Raw genomic sequence first — 13,759 nt, 5'->3', positions numbered from 1 at the left:
TGATTTGTACCAGTTATTTCCCATATACCCTTTCATTGCTTAACTGTGTCGTTTTATCAGTAGCTTGTGTAGGCTAAACTTCTTTACTCTTCTTGTCATATGAGATTCATTCAAAGACCTCATCACAAAGAAGAATTTATTAATTTTGGGTAAAGATACAGTATCTCTCAAAAGTGAGTACACCCCTCACATTTTTGTAAATAATTGATTATATCTTTTCATGTGACAACACTGAAGAAATGACACTGTGCTACAATGTAAAGTAGTGAGTGTACAGCTTGTGTAACAGTGTAAATTTGCCGTCCCCTCAAAATAACTCAACACACTGCCATTAATGTCTAAACCGCTGGCAACAAAAGTGAGTACACCCCCTCAGTGAAAATGTCCAAATTGGGCCCAATTAGCCATTTTCCCTCCCCGTGTCATGTGACTTGCTAGTGTTACAAGGCCTCAGGTATGAATGGGGAGCAGGTGTGTTAAATTTGGTGTCTTCGCTCTCACACTCCCTCATACTGGTCACTGGAAGTTCAGCATGGCACCTCATGGCAAAGAACTCTCTGAGGATCTGAAAAAAAGAATTGTTGCTCTACATAAAGATGGCTTAGGCTATAAGAAGATTGCCAAGACCCTGACACTGAGATGCAGCACGGTGGCCAAGACCATACAGCGGTTTAACAGGACAGGTTCCACTCAGAACAGGCCTCACCATGGTCGACCAAAGAAGTTGAGTGCACGTGCTCAGCGTTATATAGAGAGGTTGTCTTTGGGAAATAGACGTATGAGTGCTGCCAGCATTGCTGCCGAGGTTGAAGGGGTGGGGGGTCAGCCTGTCAGTGCTCAGACCATACGCCGCACACTGCATCAAATTGGTCTGCACGGCTGTCGTCCCAGAAGGAAGCCTCTTCTAAAGATGATGCACAAGAAAGCCCGCAAACAGTTTGCTGAAGAGAAGGACATGGATTATGAGACCAAGATAAACTTATTTGGTTCAGATGGTGTCAAGCGTGTGTGGCAGCAACCAGGTAAGGAGAACAAAGACAAGTGTGTCTTGCCTACTGTCAAGCATGGTGGTGGGAGTGTCATGGTCTGGGGCTGCATGAGTGCTGCCGCCACTGGGGAGCTACAGTTTATTGAGGGAACCGTGAATGCCAACATGTACTGTGACATACTGAAGCAGAGCATGATCCCCTCCTTTCGGAGACTGGGCTGCAGGGCAGTATTCCAGCATGATAACGACCCCAAACACACCTCCAAGAAGGCCACTGCCTTGCTAAAGAAGCTGAGGGTGAAGGTGATGGACTGGCCAAGCATGTCTCCAGACCTAAACCCTATTGAGCATCTGTGGGGCATCCTCAAACAGAAGGTGGAGGAGCACAATGTCTCTAACATCCACCAGCACCGTGATGTCGTCATGGAGTAGTGGAAGAGGACTCCAGTGGCAACCTGTGAAGCTCTGGTGAACTCCATGCCCAAGAGGGTTAAGGCAGTGCTGGAAAATAATGGTGGCCACACAAAATATTGACACTTTGTGCCCAATTTGGACATTTTCACTTAGGGGTGTACTCACTTTTGTTGCGAGTGGTTTAGACATTAATGTCTGTGTGTTGAGTTATTTTGAGGGGACAGCAAATTTACACTGTTACACAAGCTGTACACTCACTACTTTACATTGTAGCACAGTGTCATTTCTTCAGTGTTGTCACATGAAAAGATATCATCAAATATTTATAAAAATGTGAGGGTTGTACTCACTTTTATGAGATACTGTATATGGACCAAATAAGAAAGCAGGGGTGTGCGCATGAAATAGAAAATGTCAGAGACCAACTTGGCGGAGGCTAAAAAAGCCAAGCTGGTGAGTGGATATAGATAAGTTTTGAAAAATCATGTTTCGACGTGATCGTCAAGTTTTTTTGTGCGGTTTTAAGTTTAAATATGTAGCCTACTTGCTTATATTCTAGCTCAAAAAGTGAGGTATCTAGCTAAACATACAGCTACTTTCTTGGAGGCTTTGGCAAGGGACTTAACATTCTCTGTCTGTGGACAGCCATGTCCACATCAAGAACTGAGTTCTCATGTAATATTGTATTAATGACTACTGAGTTATTGTGGGTTAGAACAGGTCTATATTTTAATAGTGCTTTCTCTAGTATAAAATTTTCTGGAATTCCATAAAGCTCCAATATGTCAACAAGAATGTGACATTGTGAGGATAATATTAATTTTTCATCATTTTTTTTACCTTACATTTTCTTCAGGCAAAGTAAACTAAGATCAAAAAGAGACAGCCAGGGACCAGATGTTACAAAACCTAAAGACATCCCTTTCTCAGAACAGGACCCTAGCCACACAAGATCACCACACCAGTTCTGAGGATGAATTTCCACAACATCATGGTGTAAGGCAGGCTATTTTCCTGAGGAACTGGTTACATTTTGTTGTAGTGTGCTTTATAAACAGGGCTTGAGTTGAAAAGAATTGGACAGAATCATCTAGCATCCTCTCTTTTGCTTGATAGTTATTGCCTAATCGTCAACAGACTAGTTGTTTCGACCCACTTAATTTTTTTAAACAAGTCAAGCACAGTATATTATCGTTAATGCAAACATCAACTGGTGTCATCTTGAACTGTTTTTAATTAAATTATGTTGTCTCTAATACAATTACAAATTACCATTGGTATAACCATTTTCTTATTGTTACCCTATAAATGTTAGAGAGAGGTTTAGTTTGTATGGTCCATATCACTAATTGGTTTTGACAGATCTAGGTCAAAGGTCATCAGCAATTATAATTATCTTGGCAGGTCAAAGGTCATCATTAATTATAATTATATTGAGAGTTGTATATCAGAGATAATATTACATATGTTCTGCACATATGGTCTTCACTTCACTTCAATTATGATCAATCAATCATAATTATGTTGATGCTGAAGAAGCAAAAGTCTAAGGAACCCTTAACCTTCAGACTAATGATTTGGAATTTCTGCAGACAATGCTTGAAAAGAAACATGTATAACGAACTTGAAAAGGTAGAAAGGACTTCTAGGAATTAGTTAATGGGTATCTCTCTCTCTGTATATCACTATTAAAGTAGTGCTTAAACAGATACATAGCAGACACATATACATATAGACAGTTTTATTTTGTACACGCATACCAACTTAATCCTCACCTATCATCATTCCCTGTTAATGAAATCTGTCACCACCTAATTAAACAGTTTAAGTCACTAACCAAAGTAAGTATACAAATTGAAGCTATGATAAAAGAACAAAAACAATTAATTTTCCTTAAAGAAATTCCTAAATCCTCTGACCAAGTATATGGCTGTGCCATCTGTCTATTAAATAAATGCCAGTCCTTCAGACTGAAAAAGAAGGATCAAAATATTCTGCAGTAGTTTGGCACTGTAACTCATAAAGTTGTTTTTCATCTGACATCTGAAAGCTAACTACTGTCCCCAACTGCCATACAATACTGATAATGCTCGTACACTTAAGAGGGCTGAATGGCAGACCTTGCTAAATAATATTATTATGTTTCTTCCTTATAATGTCTTATATTTTATAAATATATTCTTATATATCTTATATTACTTTTTGCCTTTTCTTATACGTTGACATGGGAGAAGAGGGGTCAGTGCTGGTGCGAAGGTAAGCCTGCACAAGGACATGTCTTTGCAATTGTAAGTGACTAATCAACTTAATCCTTCACATGGTATTCATAAGTTTCTGCTACTCTATGGATCATGCTGAAGTTTGAACAGAATGGTTTGACTAAATATCCGCAGCAGTAGTGTACAAGTCATTTCTTCCTAATTTGTTTATTAACTTTTATTTATGTCTAAATGCAGTAAAGGTTATTTGCCAGATTCAGATGCTCCTTAACAAATTATTATAAAGTATGAGTTGGTAATTTATCAACAAAGACTGTGCTATCATTTCTAATATAATGCATTTAATATGGAGAAATATTTTCACTTAAATATTTGAGAGAATTTTTTTTTACCCTAGTTTACACTAAATGTCTAATATTCTGTTCTGTTGGAAATATGCCTTAACTGTTAAACTATTTTGGAACCTTTAAAAATAACTCGCCTGCTTCTATAACGTTGGTGTATATGACTGCTCACTGTCATAAACCCATACGAGGAAATAAAAAGTAATCATTTTGACTCCAGATCAGGACTGGGTAAAGACATACTGGTGATCTGATCTACAGTGGCAAGAAAAAGTATGTGAACCTTTTGGAATTTCATGGTTTTCTGAATAAATTTGTCCTAAAATGTGATCTGATCTTCAACTAAGTCAAGGGTATTGACCAATATAATGTGTCTAAAATAATAACACCAAAAAAATTCTGCTCTTTCATATCTTTATGGAGAACAACAAAAAAAAAACTCATAGTGCTTGTGGAAAAAGTATGTGAACCCTTGAGTTAATGACCTCAAAAAAGCTAATTGGAGTCAGGTTTTAGCACACCTGGAGTCTCGTTAAGAAAATGAGTTTGGAGGTGTGGACTACAGCTACTCTGACTGATAAAAACCCTTCAAATTTTTGGAGTTTGCTCTGCACATGAAGCACACGCTTATGTGAGGCATGCCTCGCCCAAAAGAGCTTTCAGAGGATCTACAATCAAGAATTGAATTACATAAAGCTGGCAAGGGTTACAAAGTGATTTCAAAGACTTTAGAAATTCACCAGTCTACAGTTAGGAAAACATTCTACAAATGGAGAGACTTTGGGACTGTTGCTACTCTAACAAGAATTGTACGCCCAGTCAAAATGACACCAAGAGCACAACGAAGACTCCTCAATGAGGTAAAGAAACAACCCCGAATGACAGCCAAAGATTTGAAGGCATCATTGGAACTGGCTAACATCTCTGTTCATGAGTCTACAATACGTAAAACACTGAACAAACAGGGTATCTACGGCAGGACACCACGAAGGAAGCCACTGCTTACTAAAAAGAACATTGCTGCACGACTGAAGTTTGCAAAAGAGCACATTGACACTCCACAGTGGTATGGGCAAAATGTTTTGTGGACTGATGAAACTAAGATTGAACTATTTGGAAAAACCACACAGCACTACATCTGGTGTAGAAAGGGCATGACATATCATCCTAACCATAAGGATGGAGGAAACATCATAATTTGGGCCTGCTTTGCTGCATCAGGGCCCGGCCAGCTTGCAATCATTGAGGGGAAGATGAATTCCCAAGTATATCAAACAATTCTTCAGGATAATGTGAGAATATCTGTACATCACCTGAAACTGTGTAGAAGTTGGGTGATGCGACAGGACAACGACCCGGAGCAAGTCCACAACAGAATGGCTTCAGAAAAACAAAATCCGCCTTTTGGAGTGGCCGAGTCAGAGCCCAGACCTCAACCCAATAGAGATGCTATGGAATGACTTGAAGAGAGCCATACACATGAGATGTCCAAAGAATATAACAGAGCTAAAGCAGTTCTGCCAGGAAGAATGGGCTAAAATTCCTCCTGAACGATGTGCAGGTCTGATCCACAGCTACAGGAAGTGCCTGGTTGAGGTTATTGCTGCCAAGGGGGGGTCAACCAGTTATTAATTCTAAGGGTTCACTTACTTTTTCCACTGCCATTTTGAATGTTGAATGAGTGTGTTCAATAAAGACATGAAAGATCAGAATTTTTTTGTGTTATTATTTTAGGCACATTATATTTGTCAATGCCCTTGACTTAGATGAAGATCAGATCACATTTTATGACAAATTTATGCAGAAAACCATGAAATTCCAAAAGGTTCACATACTTTTTCTTGGCCCTGTATATTATATATACGTACCTTAGATAATGCCTCTCTCAGAGCCATGTTGGAATGTTCCCAAGTTGAAGTACTGTATAACTCCTCAGCATTAGATCACCTCCTACCTAACCAATTACTCCTGTATACTCTTTCCATGCCATCGTGCTCTTTGCCTGACAAAGCCATTCACAAAACATATTTGACAGTTGGGGCCTAATTCTAAAATCACCAGATACCAAATGTACAACAGTTTTGTACAACCATTTTTTTGTTTTTACCATTACGGTTGAAACACCTGTTTCTTTTTTTTAAAAAAAAACATCTTTTAAAAAGGTTTTTTTCACCCCTACAGTACCCTGTTTAGAAGGTAGGCTATGTAATAAATATTTTTATTTTCTTCAGACATATTGTCACGTCAGTCTCCACAATGAATAACACCGATGGTTTTAGTCTTTATTTCAGTAAAAGAGAACAACGTCCCCATACTGCCTTGAAAGACTGTAGAAATGTTTTACACATCGCAGTGTTTTTCTCAACAACGTAGCCAATAAATGTTTCAATTATTTCACAAACCTCAGTCTGTTCATTTCTTGACAGAAGGATTACACAAATCATACACATAGGTAGCAACACACACATAAAACGTCCACAAGTCTAATACATCTACCACATTCAGTCACCAGGTCTAGTATTTTCTGATAGATTAGTTACATAAACTGATACTTACCACAAAAGTCATTTCAGAAACAAAGATTCACTTAAACCACAAATGTACACATCGGAAGAGGTCATAAAACACTGAAACACACGACTCATCCCTTAATTCATTAACATAAACACACTGTGAGCATTATGGTCAGCAAACCCCCAGGAAACACATGACCCTATTTCTCTCTCCCTCTCACACACACACACACACACACACACACACACATACACACACACTTCAGACACTGTCACCAGAGCTCATAAATTTACACTATCTACAGAACTGTCAGCGGGGGAAACACATGTGGAGGGCGGTGTGTAGGCATGATCTTCTGTATTTACCATCAGTTCTGTGTATCCAAGACATCTCTCGACAAACTTGTCTTCTAGTTTAAACAAAACGCTTGATTCTTTTAAACAGCACTTTTAAACATGTTACCTCCTAAAGGGTTATGTTTAGAAGACATGTAATACGCGCGATTCTTATAAAGCACCATCTTTAAACGTTTACCTCCTAAAGGGACCCTATTTAGAAGGTATGTAAAAACATTTTTTTTTTTTTTTTTTACATTTCGATGTTTTTAAAGTATTTATTTCAGTAAATTTTATTCAGTCACGTCATTTTCTCAATAATGTAATCAACAAATGTTTCATTTACTTCACAAACTTACATTCTGTTCATTTATGTTCACATTCAACCATCATGTATTTTCTAACAGCAGATACACGAAACGTGTGTGCACGTGTGTGTATGTATATGTGTGTGTGGGAACGTAACAGATTACAACAAACCTTTATTATATAAACCATTATCCATTTTTTACGTTCACCTGTTAAGATAATGACGGTTGGTGATGACCTTTAATGACAACTGTTAAGATAATGACATAAGTGTAGACCATATGTAATATTATCTTTGGTATATAACTCTCAACATAATTATAATTGATGATGACCTTTGATCTAGACCTGTCAAAACCAATTAGTGATATGGACCATACAAAGTAAACCTCTCTCTAATGTTTTTTTCCAGGCAAATATTATGAAAGCTGCCAGACCCCTGACATCCACGTCAAGATCATCACACCAGTTCTGATGATACCACAAACATAGGGAGCCCACCACGTCCTGGCATTGTAAGTCATATTGTTTTTGTTTTTTTTATAGCTAGAAGTAGAAGTAGACAGCTAGAAGTAACAGCCTGGCCTCATGAACTCACATGCACTTTCCAGCATGCACCTGAAGCTCTATACTATTTGCCTATACTATTCTCCAGCGATCTTTATTTGACATCTTTCAAACTTTATACCAAAGATTTACAGTGTAAACAACTTTAATAGTTTTGTACCAAAGTCCTTTCTTGTTCTGCTCTAAAATATTATAGCAATCACTCAGGAGGGAGTTCTTTGCAGTTTATCCATTATGTGGCTTACTTCGATGGCTAAGCTAGTTGTTTAACTAGCCAGCTGCTAGATAATATTAGTAATTTCAAACACTTTGAAGAGAAGACAAAAAATCAAGTTCCACGGAAAAAAAAAATGAAACACACAAAATGAACAAATTTTATTATATTATTATTATGTAAATGTGGTGAGTACCAGTTGTTGATTGTGATGATTTGTGTGTGTGTGTGTGTGTGTGTGTGTGTGTGTGTGTGTGTGTGTGTGTGTGTGTGTGGGTGTGTGTGCAGAAAGACTTAGAAAGAGATAAAGCTTTATTATCATTCTCACTGTACACAAGTATGCAGTAGATTGAAATAGCATTCTCATGCAGTGCTTACAGTGCAACACTACAGATAGTGACAGTGAAGTACCAGACATGTAGTGCAAAATGTCACACTCTGAAAGTTGTAGAATCAGAACAATGACAATAAATACATGATACAATAAATACACAACACAACTGCTATAAGGACTCAAGGGCATGCATTTTAAGAATACCAATTTACATTTATGGCATTTATGGCCCAACAGGGTTAGACCTCAAGACCATTTTGATCAATTCACCATAAGGCATTCCCTTTCTTGGCTTTTTGCTTTAATAACAGCACATCCCAAAGAGTCCTTTGTTATTCTTATAGCACAGCAATTGTGCAGCGATTTATTTATGTGTCTATTAAATAACAAGAAATCATAGTTTTAATAGTCAATATTTACATTTGTTGTTGTGGAATGTCCTTGGTAGCTTCTGTTTTCACTCATAGCAGCTATGAACGATCGTACCCACACCTTCTCATGTAGTGGCTATACTTAAAGCTTTCTGAAATACCCCCATGTCTACAGTATAATATGACTTTTTGATGGATTTGTAAAGTTACCTTTTGTTGTCATCTAGAACAGCCCAGGGCAGACGATAATGCATACAAGCATCATAGCGAGGATCGTGAACATCTCGATGCACCAGAATAAGAGATGGATCGGATAGACGGCCCAAAGCCCTCAGGTCCCCAAATGACCGAAATTTGCTGTTAAGACAAAGAGATCAGATTATATGGAGATATAACAGACATAACACTAAATATGAATCGTGCTCCTTGCATATAAACTATTTGTAATTGTTGAACTATTTTGACACCATTTGAGGGTTTTTCTTCAGTTTTTTTTTTTTTTTTTTTTTTTAAAAAATAGTATAATAGCACTACACTTTTTTGTTTGTTTGATGATATGGCTGTTGATAATGTGACATTTTTATAACGTAATGTAATTACTAATACACTCACGTCAGTGTTTTTTCATATATGGGATGGCCGCAAGGAGTTTCCTGATGATAATCAACTTTAGCACATACCAGTTTATCAATGATTGGGAAATGGTCTTTAATTTTGCTGAAACGATCACGTTTATTAAAATCCTCCAGCTGTCTAATCCAAAGAGCTCGAGCATAAGTATACTTTTCTAGGTTTAAAGTATCCATGAGTACTCTAAAAAAGTCATTTGATACTAGAAGGGCACTTATATGTAAATGTTTGGCGTAAAGAATATGAAAGGAAGCCAATAATGTGTCTGGGACACATGTGTTGATAAACTGGTATAAGCCTGAAGCCTCTTTCATGTAGGAATCCTGAGCTCTGATGATCAGCATCAGCGATGTCGAAGGCTTGGAGCTGACAGATGCAAAACAATACAGAGATTTTAATAGAAATATGTTTAAAACCTTATTTATATATAATGATCATAATCTTTAAAAATATATATATATATTTATATATATTTACCATGTAGGCTTCTCCCTTTCTGTAATGAAATAAGACAAATAAAGAATTAAAATAAAATAAATTAGTTTGTATTCTGTACACAATCATTCTTGAAAAAGAAAACTATTGACAATCCATTAAAATAGTTTATTGAACATAAATGGATGTTTTACCATCACCATTTCTTTGGCAGATCCTGGGAAAACAGGAAAACATTGATAGGCATGATGTCATTACATCTGTTTCATAACTGAACAATCAAATTAAAAACCGGTCTTCAAATTAGAACAGTGAATCATCCATCCATCCATCCATCCATCTTCTACCGCTTACTCCTTTCTCAGGGTCGCGGGAATTAATAAATATCAATAAGATATTAAGTGCATGCTATGGTTAAATTAGGATTTTACCTTTTATTTGGTATGCCGCTCATGACTGAGGCTAAAGAAAGAGGGAAAAAGAAAATCTGAAAATGAATATACAGCATTTTTATATGAAAACTATTCAAATCGCTTCCGGTTGAACGGAATTTGCATCACTGTTAAATAAATAAATAAATAAATAATAAAAATACATTAAACCAATAGTGCATACAAATGCTGAGCTTCTTAAATAATCAGGACATTTAATACTTGTACCACTTTAAGTGTTATTTAAGACCAAATTTGCTCCTCATCATACACCAAATATATAAACTCAAATTTACGAAAAAGTTTGAAAGGAAAGAATAAAAATGTTCATTTAAAACTCTGTACTCTATAATGGTAGACTTCACAGCTGATGGCCAATGCTGCAGCGGTGACCCTATAACCAAGTGTACTGGCAGCAAGCACAATAAGTTAGCAACAATGACGCCTTTTTAGTACAGTGGTGCATGAAAGTTAGAATTTTCTATATTTCTGCATAAATATCACCTAAAACATCATCAGATTTTCACACAAGTCCTGAAAGTAGATAAAGAGAACCTAATTAAACAAATGACTCAAAAATATTATACTTGGTTGTTTATTTATTGAGGAAAATGATTCAGTATTACGCATCTGTGAGTGGCAAAAGTATGAGATCCTTTGTTTTCAGTGTCTGGTGTGACCCCCTTGTGCAGTAATAACTGCAGATAAACGTTTGCGGTAACTGTTGGTCAGTCCTGCACATCGGATCGGAGGAATTTTAGCCCGTTCTTCAGTACAGAACAGCTTCAGCTCTGGGATGTTGGTGGGTTTCCTCACATGAACTGCTCGCTTCAGGTCCTTCCACAACATTTATATTGGATTAAGGTCAGGACCTTGACTTGGCCGTTCCAAAACATTCACTTTATTCTTCTTTAACCGTTCTTTGGTAGAATGACTCGTGTGTTTAGGGTCGTTGTCTTGCTGCATGACCCACTTTCTCTTCAGATTCAGTTCATGAACAGATATCCTGATCTTTTCCTTTAGAATTTGCTGGTATAATTCAGAATTCATTTTTCCACCAATGATGGCGAGTCATCCTGGCCCAGAAGCAGCAAAACAGCCCCAAACCACAATACCACCACCATGTTTCACAGATGGGATAATGTTCTTATGCTGGAATGCAGCGTTTTCCTTTCTAATTTCACCTTCAAATTAACTGCTAATCCTAGAGGTTCACATACTTTTGCCACTCACAGATATGTAATATTGGACCATTTTCCTCAATAAATAAATGACCAAGTATAATGTTTTGGTTTTTTTTTAATCTCATTTGCTTAATTGGGTCGTCTTTATCTACTTTCAGGATTTGTGTGAAAACTTTATGATGTTTGAGATCATATTTACGCAGATATACAGAAAATTCAGATAAAAAGCACCACTGTAGGTCCAGCGTTGGCATGATTAAATGTGGTGTTCCTCGGGGATTTACTTTTTAGCATTTACATGTTTCCCCTTGGTTAGCTCTTAAGATCTCTTGGTCTTAATTATCATTTTATAGACCATTTTAATGAACTACAGCCGTTATAAAGCCTCACAGTTTATATTTGCATATCAACGTACACAACATTATGATTGTAGTTTTTCATAACTAAATCCATTACACAGTAGTGTGATCATATTGCCGTGTGTGAAGCAAACATGAAACACAAGGGGGGAAATCTTGATTGTGTGATTTATTTATACTAGCTGATCAGTGATTTTTACCACATGAGAAATTTTATTAAAGACACCAGTCTGAGAGTGAACATCTTTAAACTGAGATTTTTACACCGTGTATTTCACCGCATATTGGGGAGCATGAGCAAGAAGATCGAAAGAACTGAATGCTATGAGGGAACATTTTGTTTATTTATTCGTTTGCTTATTTATTCATTTCTTACCCTTTTATTGTTTAGCATTTTATTGTTTACACTTCAGATGTATTTTTAGGAATATTAACCTAAATGAAAATAATAATCTGAATTTGACTAAACCCACAGATGATATGCCACAACATCTCATGAAAACTTTTCCCGATACGGCAATATTAATTGATTTTGGAGACAAAATCTTGGCAAGTTAATGAATACAATGTGATGATCTAGTCCAGAACCAAGAAGTAAAATGAAAGTTGTGTTGAGTGTATAAAAGTAAATTCTGGTGTATGTACATTCCATTATTATGTCACTGACAGTCAACAAAAGCATTTCACTGCACATTGTGTTTGTGACCAATAAAATTTGAATTTGTATGAAAAGAAGCGCCAGTATTCAGGGGACCGCTGCATGGCATGGAGGTGAATTTATTATTTATTTTCTTTTTAGCTGTTCCTTTTTAAAAGTTATAAACGTTTTATAACTGGAACATACTCTCCGCCCTGTCACAGCCTGTGTTGAGGCTAACATGTTGAGTCTAGTCTATCGGTTCCGTGTTTAGAAAAAGGCTTTTAAAACAGGATTATAAAACAGGATTAGACCTAAGGGCTTTTATGTCTAGAGCATATTGTAAGTTTTACTTTACCCTTTCTTTTCACTGCTCTTCGTTCCATTTTTTCTCGCTCCTTAGCACGGCTCTGGATCTGTTGTTCGAAAGAGACTCGTGACGGGCCTAGGAATGTAGCTGGGTAACTCACGCGCAGACACTACAAAAAGGAAATTAAAAGTTATTTCACAGAAAAGCAGAAAATTGTTACTCCAACCTCCATGATGTGGCATATGAAACAATCAAGGTCAGGGTGTGTGATCACACATCCTGTAGTTGCCAACATGGCTGTTTGTGATTAAAAGATCATGTTTACTGCCTAAAAATATTGTTTAAACCAAATTAGACCAAAGGGTGTCGATATTCAGATGAGATTATAAGTTTTACGCTACCTTCCCTTTGCCTTTTTACATGCCAAAGGTCCTTGTCGTTCTTCTTTCAGCTTTAAGATGGCTGCCAGGTGAAATGCTAACAAGGAAATGGCAGCACTTAGGCATGCACCACAGTAAAATAGACTATACGTCAGACAAGAACAGGAAATTGCATCACACCCAGTTTTAAGTGTTGTTTGAGGAAATGTAGTTTCAAAACCAATGAAAGTATGGCTCAATGTACAAGTTTCTGTAATGTTTCTGTAAACTACTTTGGATAAGAGCGTCTGCCAAAAGCTGTGATTTTATCATTTTAATTTATTTATTCATTTTCATATGATACATTTACATGTGATTCATTTACATGTGATTAATTTTCATGTGATCCGTTTACATGTGATTCGTTTACATGTGATTCATTTACATGTGATACATGTGATCCATTTTCATGTGATTCATTTACTGATTCGCTTCTCTTTAAATCCAGTTTTAGACTGTGATATTACAAAGGTCTTTCCAGATTATTACTTGCCACACTGTATGAGATAACCCCAGTAAAACTGCCTGAATTCTATAATATAATTTGTTCACCATATTAGGTTTAAATCCTCTAAAAACAGATTCGCAATTGACTAACATTACTCTGTTCCAATTCACAACCTTCAAAGCATTGGCATGTTTTGTTTACTCTCACAATCCCCCAAACACACAAACACCCAAAGTCTCCGTAAAAAAAATGAGACAGCAGTGTTTCCCACAATAACCAAAAGTTGTCCACAATGTG

General features: G+C 36.8%; 2 protein-coding genes across 3 annotated transcripts in view; both read right to left on the bottom strand.

Moving 5' to 3' along the window:
• The window catches only part of LOC108262032 (interferon-induced protein 44), a 49,176-nt gene that overhangs the window by 24,182 nt on the left and 11,235 nt on the right, over positions 1-13,759 (bottom strand). The gene's annotated exons all lie outside the window — the stretch shown is intronic.
• Positions 6,236-13,102, bottom strand: LOC108261722 (uncharacterized). The gene is made up of 7 exons (XM_053686524.1): positions 12,997-13,102; positions 12,644-12,764; positions 10,106-10,136; positions 9,869-9,891; positions 9,717-9,735; positions 9,222-9,605; positions 6,236-8,966 (listed from the first exon to the last, which is right to left on the bottom strand). Exons 2-7 carry the CDS (start codon positions 12,669-12,671, stop codon positions 8,816-8,818), a joined length of 636 nt encoding a protein of 211 aa, XP_053542499.1. The 5' UTR covers positions 12,672-12,764; positions 12,997-13,102; the 3' UTR covers positions 6,236-8,815.

The sequence above is a fragment of the Ictalurus punctatus genome, chromosome 2 (assembly GCF_001660625.3).
Source record: "Ictalurus punctatus breed USDA103 chromosome 2, Coco_2.0, whole genome shotgun sequence".
Lineage (NCBI taxonomy): Eukaryota > Metazoa > Chordata > Actinopteri > Siluriformes > Ictaluridae > Ictalurus > Ictalurus punctatus.
Note: the sequence above shows the minus strand (reverse complement) of the source record. Positions and strands in the feature narration are given on the sequence as shown.